The sequence below is a fragment of the Suncus etruscus genome, chromosome 13 (assembly GCF_024139225.1).
Source record: "Suncus etruscus isolate mSunEtr1 chromosome 13, mSunEtr1.pri.cur, whole genome shotgun sequence".
Taxonomy (NCBI): Eukaryota; Metazoa; Chordata; class Mammalia; order Eulipotyphla; family Soricidae; genus Suncus; species Suncus etruscus.
Window position 1 is genome coordinate 7242058 of NC_064860.1, and position 16288 is coordinate 7258345.

A 16288-nucleotide genomic window follows, 5' to 3' on the forward strand; every position below is an offset into this window, starting at 1 on the left:
CCGTGTTAGACCCCTAGCACCTGATATAGTCCCTCAGGCTCATGAGGGACCATTGCTACCTGCAGAGATAAGCTGAACTCAACCAGGTGAAACCCCCAAATAAAACAAAACTATAATTACCTTCTCAGGAAATGATGCTCGATTTTATTTTAGTTATTTGATAACTACTATTCTGAATGAGGTATATGTTAAACCTAATGTTATTAATGCTTGTAAATTTTAGTTCTTTTCCCCCACTAGTATACATACATTTATGCTATCATTAAAAAGTATAAAAACATATTTGTTTTACAAGGGATACCTCCAGTGACATTTATGGGCCCATAGCCACACACTGAGATGTCTGTAGATTTTGGTGTTTAATGTGATGATACAGTTCCAAGGGTCTTCTGTACACCCAAGTGTCACTCAGAGGCTACCAGAGTTGTTCTGAGCATGAAACTCAGGGCATTTGTCAAGCTACCATGAAAAATTTTCCATGCTACTAATATTTTAGACAAGATCCCTCACACCAACATAGTTACAACAGAGATAATCAATGGGATTAAAAATATACCATGTTGGGGCTGGAGAGATAGCATGGAGGTAAGGCATTTGCCTTTCATGCAGAACAGAAGGTCAGTAGTTCGAATCCAGGCATCTCATATGGTTCCCCGAGCCTGCCAGGAGCAATTCTGAGCATAGAGCCAGGAGTAACCCCTGAGCGATGCCGGGTGTGACCCAAAAACCAAATATATATATACCATGTTATGTATTTTATAAGAACAACAGTTATAAGGAAACATTTCTTGATTCATTTTAGAAATGTAGAAAGATGTATCTAATAGCAATATGATCTTTATTATCCGATTATTGTTAAAGTATTATTTAAAGGTTACTTCCTTTATCGTTTATTAATATCATTTATTAATTTTTCTTTTTTTCCTAGATTATCTCTTTGATGCCAGAGACCTAAAAAAAGATGATAGCAACCTATCTGTAATATAATTTAAAGATACAAATAAAAAAGGAACCAATATTACTACTCTAAGCTTACAATATATTCCAAAATTGCAGTATGGCATACTTATTAACTGGACAAGATACTTACTGCATGTTCAACAACAGAAAGTGGTCAGATAACTGTACAATCAAAACGTATGTCAGCGGCTAGCCAAACTAGTTCAAGCCTTAACTTTTCTATATACATGCTTACATTTTCCAACCCTAGGAGCACAAGAAGTGGAATCGTCGTCATTCCTCCTTGAATCCATTCCTCCAGAGAGACTGTGCCATCATGATCATAGTCAATTTCTTCCATCATTTCATGGAGAATCTGCATTGAGGAGAGGATGGAAAACTTGCAGTGAATCAACAAGTTAAAATTCTTTATTTTTTTTCTTAATTTTTGGGCCACACCCAGGGGTTACTCCTGGCTACGAGCTCAGAAATTGCTCCCGGCTTGGGGGACCATATGGGAAGCCAGGGATTTGAACCCAGTCAGTCCTGGGTCAACCACATGCAAGGAAAACACCCCATCTCTGTGCTATTACTCCGGCTCCAACAAGTTAAAATTCTTAAGAGTAAACATTGCATCGAATTGGTTCGTATAAACCGTGTCTTACAGCAAAGTAGAGTAATACAAACTGTATCTAGGTATTTCAAAACAATGTTAATATGAATAATGAGGAAAGAGTGACATTTTCTGACTTCCAGACCTTGACTACTTACAATAATAAAGTTTTAGAAATAATTGCTAAACTCCTCAAAAGATAGTTACTGCATGGTACAGTTAAGAAAAGAACGTGTATTTAATGTAAGGGTAAAAGTGGCCTCTTTAATTGCTTTCTCTCTATTGCTTTTTAATTCAAATATATTCTGGGTAATGTCTGAACAAATTAACTTCATGGCAAAGAGCTAAAATAATTCTCTGTTAAGTGGTAAGGGGTAGAGAATTAAGTTGCTTTTAATTGACTATCAGAACTTAATAGAGCAAAAAGCTAAACGATTATGTCATTTTATTTCATTTCTAAAGGTAATTTTTAGAGAGTAACAAATTATCCTCTGTAAATTATAATATGTTAAATTTATTTATCTCTAAGTAGTATATATGTAATATCAGTATTTAACAAATAATTGTTATGAGTAATAAATTCATAGTTATTTTTCACATGCATCTAGCATAAGAGTTTTATATCATATACTGCTGAGTACCTGGCTATTTGTAGAAATTATATATGAGTTTTATATCAAGTCCCCTTAATTGTGGGAAAAGCAAAGGACTTCTCTTCTGATGGCATCAAGTTTGCAAATATGGTAAAATTTAAATAAAAGTGTGAATTTTTTTCCTAATATGAACTAAATAAGCAAATATAGAAATTTACAACAAAAATCTGCAAAGGGGTAACATAAAACTTTAAAATAACAACCCCAGCATCCCATATGGTCCCCCTAGACTGCCAGGAGCGATTTCTGAGCATACAGTCAGGTGTAACCCCTAAGTGCAAAAACAAACAAACAAACAAACAAACAAAAACCAAAATTCTATGATAGTATAGTATAATAGAAATTCTTGAATTATATCTAATTCCTGAACAAGTTTTAATACTTCTTCCCTGAGAAGTATTTAAAATTGGATTTTTGTCTTTCAAAGACATAAATCATCGTATTAGTAACTGAAAGAATCTTTTTCAAAAAAAAAATGAACCTGGTATAATTAATTTTTTTATTCTCAAAAATGATGGTCTTAGAACCTGAGCTCTTTTATAAAAAGCCTTTTCACAGGACATTCTTGTCTTTCCAACTAATAATCTTCAAACTCAGTTGTTCACTTAAGCACTCTTATCTGGACTAACATTGTGTCCAAGGGCAAACACGGTTTAAAATGGGACCAGCTGCTGAACCATTAGGCAGGATGCAGACAGCAAACAATATGCCCAAGGTTAGCCAATTGCCTTCACTCTATGCTATCTTTGCTCTACATGAGAGGGGCAGATTTGCCTATGTGTCCTACACAGGATAAAATGTTCTCTACAGATCATTATTTGCTTTTCCTAGGATTAGTCAGGATTTGACTAGCCAGTTGCCAACTATTTCTTTCTTTTTCAGAGAATCTTTTTTCAAGCCCACTGCTTTCCCTCAACAAAATATTTCTATTGGTAATTAGTGACACTTTTTTTGCTTTAAAATTTCATAAAAGTGGACCAGAGCAGTGGTACGGATCAGTAAAGTGTCTGCCTTGCCAGTGCTAGCCTAGGATGAACCGCAATTTGATACCCTGGCATCCCATATGGCCCCCCAAGACTGTAGTTATTTCTGAGCACATAGCCCAAAAGTAACCCCTGAGCATCATCGGTAGTGGCACAAGAAACCAAAAAATAAAAAGTTCATAAAAGTACAGACAGAACTTATCAAGAAGAAAACAACTAACACTGTCAAAAATGGGGGGTGGGGGTAGAAATGAACAGAAACTTCCTCAAAAAATACAGATAGAAAAAAGTACTGAAAAAATGCTCCACATCACTAATCACCAGGAAAATAAATACCAAAATGATGAGGTATTATTATGCCACAGAGACTGACATATCACAAAGAACAAAAAAAAAATAATTCTGCCAGGGATGTAGAGAGAAAGGAACTCTCATTCACTTCTGGAATGCCATCTAGTCCAGCCTTTATGGAAAACAATATGGAGATTCCTCAAAAAACTGGAAATTGAGCTCCCATATGATCCAGCAATACCTCTCAATGGGATATATCTAGAAACAAAAAACACAATACAAAAATGTCTTCTGCATTCTATGTTCACTGCAGCTCTATTGACAATAGCCAGAATTCGAAAACAATCCAGATACCTGACAACAGGTGAATGACTAAAGAAACTGTGGTACATACACACAATGGAATACTATGCAACTGTAAGAAAAAATGAGGTCATAAAATTTTCCTATACATGCATGTACAGGGACACTATTATCCTAATTGAAACTGTCAGAGGAAGAGAGATGGACACAGACTAGTCTCACTATGTTTAAAGAAAAAGACAATATGAAAGAAAAACCAGAGACAGTAGAGATGAAGGCTGGAAGGACCAGCCCATAATATGCAGCTTACCACAAGTGTGGTGAGTGCAGTTAGAGAAATAACTACATTAATTTCTATCTTGACAAAGGTAGAGAGAGATAAATAGAATGCCTGTATTGAAGATAGGTAGGGAGTGGAGGAGAAGGAGTTTGGGCATTGGTGGAGTGAAGATTGGACTACTTTTTATGACTGAAACCCAATTACAAATATGTTTGTAACTATGGTGCTTAAAGATAGAATTATAATAAGAAAAGAAAATTAATAAGAAACAGTCCTCTATATCTGGTAAAGACTAAAATATATTTGACTGATAAATAAGTGATCCCATGAGTAGAAATGTAATTGAGAAGGAAACTAAATTAGCACACTCAAAATAACAGCCTCTTGATGTTAGTTGCAAGAACATTGTGGTGAACTTAGAAATGTTCTAGAACTAAATATATTACCATCTAAATCTCACTATTATATTATACTATATACATACTGTATTACTGAGTTAAAGAAAACCCCTATCCCAGGAAGAATGACTTGGAAGATAGTTCTTGTTCTTTCCTCTCAATAATTTGGAAAAAAAAAAAGAAGTACTATTAGATCTCCATCACATAATCATGTCATTATCATGTATTAGTTACTTAAAAAGATTCAGTAGTTCTAGAATAATATGATATAACATTTATTATATTTTATTTGTTCATTTAAAATGCTAAGGGGTTTCCAAAAAATAAAAATAGCAATGTCTATAAAGTCCGTAAAAAATAATACATGAATACAGAGTTCCATATAAAGGATATTCGACTCTCTAAAATATTGATCTAAGTCTATAAACTATATGCTATGTTCTTACAAAAATATCAAAAAGCATTTATTTAAATAAGTTAATTAAAACTTCTTTGATGACTCTTTGCTTCACCAGAAAGTTTTGTTCCAGCAACTAACACTTGAGGGCTTAATAGACTTATTATAAAACTAAATAAAATAGGCGACAGTAGGGTGTTTGCCTTGCACATGGCTGACCTAGGATGGATCGAGGTTCGATTCCTCAGCGTCTTATATGGTTCCCTAAGCCAGGAGCAATTTCTGAGCGGATAACTAGGAGTAACCCTTGAGCGTCACAGGGTGTGACCCCCCCCCAAAAAAAAGAATAAAATAGTAAGTAGTAAGTATCTACCTGAGATAGACATCAGCAATGAATAACATAAATCTAGAAAGAGACTAGTATGCAAAATAAAATATAATGAACATCTCCAAGATTTCATCTTATATATAATAAATATTTTGGAATATATTTATATTGAATAGATAAATTGCATAGAAAACATTGAATAAACTATTCAATATTCTATTTTTGAAACATCATAAGATAATATTTTTTTAAGTATCAAGTCTAACTTAATACTTCAGTGGTTTCTATTGACTTGCACTTAGTAAATTCCTTTTAAAAACAATTGTTCTGCTGCTTTTCTGCCAAAAACAACCAAGAAGACGCCATCTAACACAATCTCCAGGGCCCAAACCCAGAGAGCCATTATAAAAGACTGCTGCCTTGCTCCCTGTCTGCTTTTCTGCCCAAGACAGCAAAGAAGACGCCATCGAACATAATCTCCAGGGCCAGATCCAGCAAGGGCCCCACCCAATAAGGTATAGGCAGAGGAGCATGACTGCTCGAGTATGCATCTTCTAACCCATGAACCCCGGTAAAAACCACTATACAAGTGTTGCAATGGGGAAACAATGCATGACAACGAAAGTCTTTAAGATAAAGGAATTTAGAGTATTACTAATGAGGATGCTCAAAGAGCTCAAATTAAGTATAGATCAAGCTGAAGAAACCACGATAAGAGAACTCAGAAAACTACGAACTCAAACAACATGTCTGAAAACCTCAGTAGATGAAATGAAAACCTCAATGGAAATCCTATCCAGGGAGTAATAGCCCCTGAGGACGGGGTTAGTGAGCCAGAGGATGAGATGCAGAACAAATCCATACAGCAGAAGAGATTGGAAAAGAACCTTAAAGCAAATGATCAGACAATGGGTAAACTACTCAAAAAATGTGAAGAGATGAAAATAGAAGTCTTGGATAAACTCAACAGAAACAACATAGGAATCATTGGAGTCCAGAGACTCGGGAAGAGAATATTAAGACGAGTTGGAGAAAGTGTAAGAAGAAGAGGAAGGGGAGTAAGAAGAAGAGGAAGAAAAAGAAGAGGATGAAGGAGGGGAAGAAAAATTAAAAAAAAGGAAGAGGACAAAAAGTGGAGGAGGAGGAAGAAGAAGAGGAAAAACTAAGGAGGAAGAGAAAGAGGACGAAGTAAAAGAAGAGGAGAAAGAGAAGAAAGAAACTTAGAGAAGAAAAGGAAGACAAAAAAGAGAAAGAACAAGAGAAGAAAATGAAATGGAGGAGAAAGAAAAAGAAGTGGAAGATATATATGAGGAGGAGGAAGAAGAGGAGGAAGAAAAGAAGAGGAGAAAGAAAAAAAGAATAGGGATTGAAGATTTATTTTAAAATTATTTTCTTATAATAGTGTGTTTAAGCACTATGGTTATAAACATGTCTGTAGTTGTGTTTCAGTTAAAAAAGTAAAAAACTATAAAGAAAATAATAACAAGTTATATAATGAATATAAAGTAAATAATTTGTTTGAGGTCATACCATATGCTGTGTTAAGTGATTTAAGAAACTTTTTGTAGAATATTATCCAATAATATAAGTAAGATATTTGTTTATTTCTCTCTTTTTTAATTTTTTTTAATTTTGGGACACACCCAGTGATACTCAGCCACTACTCGTGGCTATGTGCTCAGAAATTACTCCTGGCTTAGGGAACCATTTGGAACTCCAGGGGATCAAACCACGGTCCATCCTGGGTCAACCATATGCAAGGCAAATGCCCTACTGCTGTGCTATCACTCCGGCCCTATTTCTCTCTTTTATGCCTTTATGTTTTTACTTTCTGGCAATCTCTTGTACATAGACAGAAGAACAGACAATGCTATCTTTTTTTGTAATATAGAAGTGAATTAACTCAGGGCTGGCGAGGTGGCACTAGAGGTAAGGTGTCTGCCTTGCAAGCACTAGCCAAGGAAGGTTTGATCCCCCGGAGTCCCATATGGTTCCCCCAAGCCAGGGGCAATTTCTGAACTCTTAGCCAGGAGTAACCCCTAAGCATCAAATGGGTGTGGCCCGAAAAACCAAAAAAAAAAAAAAGAAAGAAAAAAAAGTGAATTAACTCCAAACAATTCTAGTGTACAGGTGAATCCAGATATAATCCTGGGAAGACATCGTATAAAAAAAAAAATCACTTTTGTTCCCTTGGGGGTGAGGGGTCATGTTCTTGTAAAGTGGGCAGATTAAATACCTCAGAAGAGCGCCACTTGTGACAGTGTAAGTGAAACACCCCCGACCCCTCAGCTCCTGGTTTTCGAAAAAGAAATGAAACTAGATCCATCATTTCCATCATTGCATCTTTCAAGAGCTCAAAGTAGATCTAACGTATCTGTTTCCTGGTGTGCTTTCAGAGGTGATTAATAAAAATAACAAAACAAACAATTGCTCAGGGGACAAAAAAAGAAGTAATGGCTAAAAGCTTCAGAATACTACAAACACCTTGTCTTTTTAGAATTCAATTTGTTCATGAGGAGAGATAGTAATGTACAGATATCAAAAGGCACACAAAAAGAGAGTAACCTATTTCATTTTTAAAAAGTAGGCAAGATAAAGGGCTCCTCTACACTACAGCCCATTTTATGCCATTTATACCTACTGGATTAAGTTCAGTGACGTCCCATTCAAGGTACTCCGCAACATGCATCATCTGGCTGATGATATTTTCTAGCTCCTAAAGTAGAAAGAAAATTCTTCAGTTTTGCTTTATAACAAACTAGTAGTCAATAACCAAAAAAAAAAAAAAACTTATGATAAATATAATAAAATTATGTCTAATTTACATATTCCTAATAAAGTCTGATTAACAATGATGCCAGAGAAGAGCCTAAATAAAACATTATTTTGCTCTGGCTAAATAATTTTCACCAGAGGAGGGCACAATAATAACATGAAAACTTTTGTTCCAGTGGATTTTTAAGGAAAAAATATTTTTCTTTGGAAGGTTTTCACAAAATTTGAACCTGACAGAAGTAGAAATCATGCATATGGAATTTCTAAGTCCCTGAATATTTTGTCCCCTTGACTTGAAATCAGGTGTGGAAGGGGTGAAAGGAAGTGCTTCTGAGCACTCAAAGATTTATTTTGATTCGTATGTACTGAGAATGTCTACTGACTTCTTAAGTCATTTATTGGGATAACTTTCTTTGCTTAGATGGTTGCTCTAAGGTCAAGGTTTGGAGGATAAGTACATGGAGAGTTTATTTATGAGGGAAAAGAATTTCCGCTTGAATTTTCACATTATTCTGGTCAAATGTCAACTCTTTAAAGAATACCTAGTGAATGCATATGGCAAGGCAAAAATAAACACTGTGTTTTTGGACATTTTTATTTTACGTTATCACCAGAAAAGACTGACATGTTTTGTAGATGCTAGTCATTTTGATTTAATCAGCAACTGTTGTTCAGGAATGTAATTTAAAATGAAAGCAACAAGAACATAAAGTATTGTAGCATATTAATAAGCATTGTCCTCAAGTTTGTTATCTTGTACGTCTAGTTAATATTCATGGAACATAGCTGGAGAATTAATATAGAGGAAAGGGTGTTTGCATTGCACATCACCAAATATGTTTCAAATGTAGGCACCCATATTGTCTATCTGCTGACATCGGGACTCAACCCTGAGCAGAACCAAGAGTTTTATTGAGCACTGCTAGATGTGGCCAAAACAACAATACACAAAGTTTACAATAAAAAATCACAAAGAAGGGTTAATTTAAAGAGATATTCTAATGATTTTCAGGGTTTTTCTTAGAAATTGATATTATACTTTCTAGTACAAAAATAATATAATCATGATAATTTCATGTACATAATACAGGTTTCTCTAGCAATAATATGAATATAAGAGTTTTTTTTATTTATTGTAGAATTAGTTATTTTACTTGGATTGGGGGCTTCGGGTGCCATATATCACACCGCATGCAAACAAGTCCTCATATAATATGTTGGACCATCTCTATTATCCCCAAAAATAATTTAGAATGGAGATTTTTTTAGAATTATAGACTAGATTAGAACAATGTAGGTCTGCATGTGTTTCTAATCTTTCTATTATTAGTGTATTTGTTCATCTACACCTTAATGTAATCTAAGAGTTGAGCCTGGATATGATTTTAGAAAAAGAAAAGAATTATTTTAGACTATTAAGCAAGTACGAGTTATGAATAAGTAATTAAAACTCTATAAAACACTTTCTTAGCAAAATGGATATTCCAATTAACCTTGCCAAGGTCATCAAGCTGTTGCAAAGATTAATCATGGCATTTTAGGAAATATAGAAATTATATCTGACACACTAAAGACTTAATGAAGGATAGTGAGTATTATTAGTTATAATGCAAATCAAAAGATTTAATATTTTCTTTCTGTGTGTGTGTGTGTGTGTGTGTGTGTGTGTGTGTAGGTTTGGTTGTGAGTGTGTGTGCGCGCACATATGTGTGTTTTTTGGTTACATCAGGCAGTGTCCTAGGCTTACTTCTACTCTGCTTTCATGAATCATTCCTGGCAGAACTCAGGTGACTATATAGTGTGCTGGAAATTGAATCTGGGTTGTCTACATGCAAGGTAAGTAACAGATATTTGGTCCCCCCAAATATCTAACTTCTATTAATCTTCAGTATATAAACTTCTTTATAGTCAATTTTCCAATTACAATGTTTCCAATTAAAGATTGTAATTTCAACTTCACTGAAGAAAATGTTTGGAGCAGGAAGTTTCTGAACAATAGTAAATTCAAACATTTATCTACATGAGGATTAATTTATTTTTTATTTTTATTGTTTTTGTTTTGGGGCCACACCCAGTGACGATCAAGTGTTACTTATGGCTATGTGCTCAAATATCGCTACTGCCTTGGAGGACCATATGGGACGCCAGGGGATGGAACTGTGGTCTGTCCTAAGTTATCAAGTGCAAGGCAAATGCCTTACCACTTGTGCCACTGCTCCGGCCCTGAGGATTAATTTAAGAATGAGAAAATTTATGTTTTGTCAACTCATTGTCTAATAATAGAGGTAAACATTGCTTACTAGCAATATTTGTATAATATATAATAATATGTATAATTTATGTATAATATATTATACATTAATTATAATAATGTGGTCAGAAACCAAAAAAATTTTTGACTAAATGTTCAACTCTGTTGTAAACTGCAAGCAAAATTCTAAAAAGAAAACATCATTTTAATATATTTTCATATATTTTGTACATATGTTATATTCTAAATATATATTTAATCTGATTAAAATAAAAATATTATAGCAAATAATTTGCCCGAGTAGAGTCAGGCATGCAACAAAAAGCATCTTAAATAACTAGAACTAATCGAAACTCCTATAAAATACTATCTGAAAAGGTGCAAATTTATCAAGTAAGTCTCTTTTTATTTCTAATTGTAAAACTGAAGCTCTTAGACATTTAAACTTTTAATATTTGAAAAACTAGAAACTTAAAACTATCCTGTGAACAAAACTTCCAATCTAATTTTCTTTTCTGATAGTAGGTTACTTTTCTGACTCTGGTGAAGTTAATGTATGATATGCTATCCAGTGTTGCATACATGTCTTCTGATTCTTTACATCCTGTAAATATCTATGCGAGTTCTACAATAGGGAAGTATATTCCATATGAGACATATCTCTATTATACATATCCAATATTTAAATTTACAGAGACATTTTATTTTAAATGTATTTGTGTACTTCAAAAGGTCCAAAATCTTACAATTATTTTTTGTTGATATACTTATTTTATTAACAGGAAATAATGTAACATTCAAGGTAGGTTATTAGAAAATGTGATTGGATGGAACTGAAGTTGATTTACGTATGTAGTATTTATTTGTAAAGTAGAACAGAGACTAAAAACTCCTCTAAAAGACCAAAAGAAAAAACAGACATTATATTATTCTCTTCAGTTCATTCATACAAAGATGCTTTGTTATTGTATTACTTTCATGACTGTAATTTAAAAGTGAGAAAGCTAAATATAAAATTAATTAAAACATATTTATATTTTTTGTTTCTTTTTCTTTTTTTAGTCAGAGAGCCTTTGGGCCAAGTCTGACACTATTCAGGGGTCACTCCTAACTGTGCTCAGAAATTATTATCAAACCTGGGTCAGCCCCATGTAAAGCAAGTGGCCTAATTACTGTACTATTTCTCTTCTCACAAGATGAAATATTAGTAAACAGAAAGTTTGTTAATACAATCTATCAATTAAATCTATAAATGGAACAGTATAGATGATCAAGGTTTAATAATAAAACATAATTTGGGGTTTACAAAGTGTTGCAAGTATTGGCAATATTTTTTCAAATGTCAAATCTCACTTTAAATGCAATTTTTCTTCCTAGGTTTCAACTTCCTTTTATATTTTATTTAGTCAAGGTTATGGTTTTTCTCTTTTTCTGACACTGGTGTTTAGTTTTGTCCTTGTGTTTTTTTTTTTTTTGGGGGGGGGTCACATTAGGCTGCACTTCGGGGTTATTCCTGGCTCTGTACTCAGAAATTAAAGCAGACTCAGAGAACTATATGGAATGCTGGGATGAAACCTGAGTTAGCTGTGTGAAGGCAAATTCTCTACTAGCATTACCATGGCTCTGGCCACTCTCTTTTATTTTTAAAATCTATGTCCAGTGAATAAAATTCAAGTTTTGTACAAAACTTACGTGCTACAGTAACTATAATCTTACAGTTACTGAGATCATTTTCTTTCAAAGAGCCAGATAATGAAAACAGGTGATTATGAGTGCATAAAAATTGCATTACATGCACATTTTCTGGTAATAACTATAAATTTATTCATTGCTTTTTTTCTAAACAAACAACTTTGAAGTTTTCACAGAAAATTTGAAGAAAAAACATTACCGAGCTGTCCAGGAAGCCATTCCCATCTGTGTCATAAAGGCGAAACATAACTAGAAATAAGAGATGTGTGGAAATATATTAAATGCAAGTAAGATCAATATGAGTATAATATATAGTCTTTAAAATATATTTTAATAAATGAAAATATTAGATTCTCTCAACTTAAAATAATTAATTAGAAAGGCCTCTTCTCAAATGAGTTAAAATAACCAAATCAGATATATCATATAGTAATTCAAGTTTATATATATATATATACACAAAATAGTATTAATATTTATTTTAATGCTATCATAGAATCATTAATTGGTAACTGCAAAAGAACAAGAGAGAAAGACTTTAGTCATTCAGAAGTTGAAAAAGGAGAAAAATAAAAAATCAATTTGAAGTTCTAAAAATTATCATTTGGAATCTTTCATTACTATAAAGTGACCTTAGTTAAACTTCCTTTTTTTTTTTTGGTTTTTCAGGCCACACACATTTAATGCTCAGGGGTTACTCCTGGCTAAGGCTCAGAAATTGCCCCTGGCTTGGGGGGACTATATGGGACGCCGGGGGATTGAACCGCGGTCCTGATCCTTGGCTAGCGCTTGCAAGGCAGACACCTTACCTCTAACGCCACCTCGCCGGCCCCGAAACTTCCTATATTTTTATTTGCTAATGACATTAACTGTGCTGCCATAAGATACACTTGTTAAGGTGAGGTGGTGACATACAGAAATGCATAGAGGAAAACAAAGGTACCTATATAAATATTAGTCATCAGTTTGTCTGACCTGAAAAGGAAAGAAAGATAAGTACACATGGAAAAAATAATTCTATTGGGGCTGAAGAAGACAAAAATTCATTATTTTTGAGCTAGTAATGGTGCTTCTGTTATCTGAGGTATAAGTAATGTAAAGCAATATAATGTTCTCTGAAGTAACTGGTTAAGGTAAGGTAAGGACAGTGAGGCTCTATGGTAGTTAATCCAGGAAAGCAGGACCCTGATATTTTAAATGAAGGAAGATTTCCTCTTAGAATTTTGCGCAAGATGGTACAGATGAAATGGAGATGAATGAAGGAAGAATGATCCAGCTGTAATAATAGAGACACAGAAGTGTTGTATTTGTATATTTTTATGGTGCATCTAAATGTCTGAGGTCTAGAATATCTGGTCATATATAAACAAATCTAAGATATATTTATACAATGACCTTGACTAATTTCTGTTACCTTTTTATATTTAGTAATATATTTTACCAGTTTTAAGACAGCATTTATATGTAGGAATGTAAAACTAAGTTTATAGCCAAAAGGAATAAATGTTGCCAACTTATCATGTGCTATTCATTATAAAATTCAAGTAAACCACTCAGATGTTAAAATAAAGGAAAGGTATGTATTTATAACAAAAAATAAATTCAGGCAGCAAAAAATATAAAATGTGTATTTAAAAATCATGATGTCCATCATATGTCAAAAAAAACAAGAAAGTCTGCATAGCTGAATACTAAACACCTTTTCCTTTCACAGAAAAACAAGTAATAATAATATATCAGTGAAACAGTAAATCATTTATGTATGGAAAAGAAAGATATTATCAATTTTAAATAACGAAAGATGAAGATAAGTACAGAATGATATCACTTATATGTGGTAATTAGAATAACTGCATGAAGGAACACAATACTTTAAATGGGAATTGTCTAGATCTAGACATTCTTGGCCCTAGAGAAAGGAAAAGCAAAGAAATAGAATGGAGGAGGAGAAACACAAAAAAATGAAAGGAGCAGTGCAGGGCCAACAGGTCTTAGGTGCATTGGTGCTATTAATGAAGGACAGAACTAAGTATCCAAGCCAGAGTCAACAACCATAGTATATGCATGCAGCCGACCTGGGATGGACCTGGGTTTGATCCCCAGCATCCCATATGGTCCCTTGAGCCTCACAGGAGCAATTTCTGAGTGCACAGCCAAGAGTAACACTGGAGTGTCTCCAGGAGTAGCTCAAAAAGTACAACATAAAAAAGGAGAGAAAGAAAAGAAAGAAAGAAAGAAAGAAAGAAAGAAAGAAAGAAAGAAAGAAAGAAAGAAAGAAAGAAAGAAAGAAAGAAAGAAAGAAAGAAAGAAAGAAAGAAAGAAAGAAAGAAAGAAAGAAAGAAAGAAAGAAAGAAGAAAGAAAGAAAGAAAGAAGAAAGAAAGAAAGAAAGAGAGAAAGAAAGAGAGAGAAAGAAAGAGAAAGAAAGAAAGAAATAAGAAAGAAAGAAAGAAGAAAGACAGACAGAAAGAAGAAAGACAAGAAAGAAGAAAGAAAGAAAGAGAAAGAAATGCAGAAAGTAAAACAAAGAAAAACAAAATGAAATGGATGAAATGCCACATTCTTTTGCTTTATTTGCTATATTTAAAGCTGATCTAACACAGAAATCATACTCTAGTATTACTTAGAGTGCAAACCTAGAGGAATAATCAGTTGCCAAAAAAATCGTTGGGAGCCTAGAAAATCCTTTGGCGATAAGTGTTAGCAGTTGTGGCAAGAGACTGTAGAGAGAGAACCCGATTCTGAATATATTCAGAATTTGGAATCAGAAGGTGATCTATTTGTGCAGAGGCTACTAGATGATTTCCCTGTTCAGTTCATTAATTAATATTCTCATCATTTAGAAAGCCAACTCCCAATCTAATTATTATTCTCTACCAGGTGCAACTTGTTCTGCAGTATTATTAAAATAATATATTAAAATAGTTAAAGATATATTTGTTTCTCTCTGGGGATACTGTATACAGGACACTCACTTTAAATAGGGAGAGAACAAAGAAAAGAGTAATGAGAAGGATTCTAGCCTCAATAATAATCTGTATATTTTGTTGAGTTTTGAATAAATTATAGTTTGGATTTTTAAATCCAAATTAGGATCTTAAACAACCAATTTATTTATTCATACATGCATATTTGTTTTTCATACATGCTCAGCAGAAGTATGTATTCTTTCTTAAAAAATGTATCTTTCTTTTTTTCCATCTCTGTACTGTACTTTCAGAAAAAGAATTTTTGTTTCACAAAATATTAACATATATATGGATATGATATCACGTGATTTTTACCTACAAATGTAGATTGGAATGGGTAGTGCATTTTTTCTAGTTTATTTTTGCCCACAGAAATATAATATCTCTTAATCAATCTAATACAATTAATATAACTATCAATATAATTAATTACATTAATTAATATGATTTTTATAATATTTTATTTAAACTCTTTGGTTACAAACATGATTGTGGTTGGGTTTCAGTCATATAAGATGATTCCCCCCCCCCTCACCAGTGCAACATTTCCACCACCAGTGTCCCAAATATCCCTCCTGCACTCCCCGCCCCCACCTGTACTCTAGACAGGCTTTCTATTTCTCTCATACATTCTCATTGTTAGGATAGTTCGCAATGTAGTTATTTCTCTAACTAAACTCATCACTCTTTGTGGTGAGGTTCATGAGGTGGGCTGTAACATCTAGTCCTCCTCTCTTTTGTCTCTGAAAATTGTTAGAAATGTCTTTCATTTTTCTTAAAACCTATAGATGAGTGAGACCATTCTGCATTCGTGTTTTTCTCTCTCTCTCTCTCTCTGACTTATTTCACTCAGCATAATAGATTCCATGTACATCCATGTATAAGAAAATTTCATGACTTCATTTCTTCTGACAGCTGCATGATATTCCATTGTGTATATGAATATAATTAATTGCGATGTCTTGGGGGAAAATATATGTACCAAAACTTTGGTATTCTTCTTTTTTTTGGTTGGGTCATACCTGGCTGTGCTCAGGGATTACACCTGGCTCTATGCTCAGAAATCACTCCTGGAAGGTTTCGGGGACTATATGGAATGCTGGAATTTGAACCACTGACCTTCTGCATGCAAGGCTACCACCCTAACTCCATGGTATCTCTCCGGCCCCCAAACTTTGATATTCTTGAAAGAATTCTTAATGTACAGCTAATCTAATTATAGACAAAATAATGTTAAGCCTAAATTTTCTCCCTTAATCAGAATAAATTTCATATTTTTTGTATTTTTTTCAAACCTTTTTATATTAAGACACTGTGATTTACATGTTACCCATAGTTGAATTGCAATTTTAAAATCAGTATCAATAGATACCTCTCATGATCCAGGTTGTTTCCTTAAAGACTACCATTTTAAATTT

The 16288-nt window shown here is 33.5% G+C and overlaps 1 protein-coding gene across 1 annotated transcript in view; it reads right to left on the reverse strand.

Annotated features, from left to right (window-relative positions):
• DGKB (diacylglycerol kinase beta) overlaps nt 1-16288 on the reverse strand; it is a 754568-nt gene that overhangs the window by 521323 nt on the left and 216957 nt on the right. The window contains exons 7-9 of the mRNA XM_049785694.1: nt 12103-12152; nt 7827-7901; nt 1196-1315 (exon numbers count right to left, since the gene is read on the reverse strand). Coding sequence (XP_049641651.1) covers nt 1196-1315; nt 7827-7901; nt 12103-12152 — 245 coding nt within the window. The remainder of the gene's footprint in view (nt 1-1195; nt 1316-7826; nt 7902-12102; nt 12153-16288) is intronic.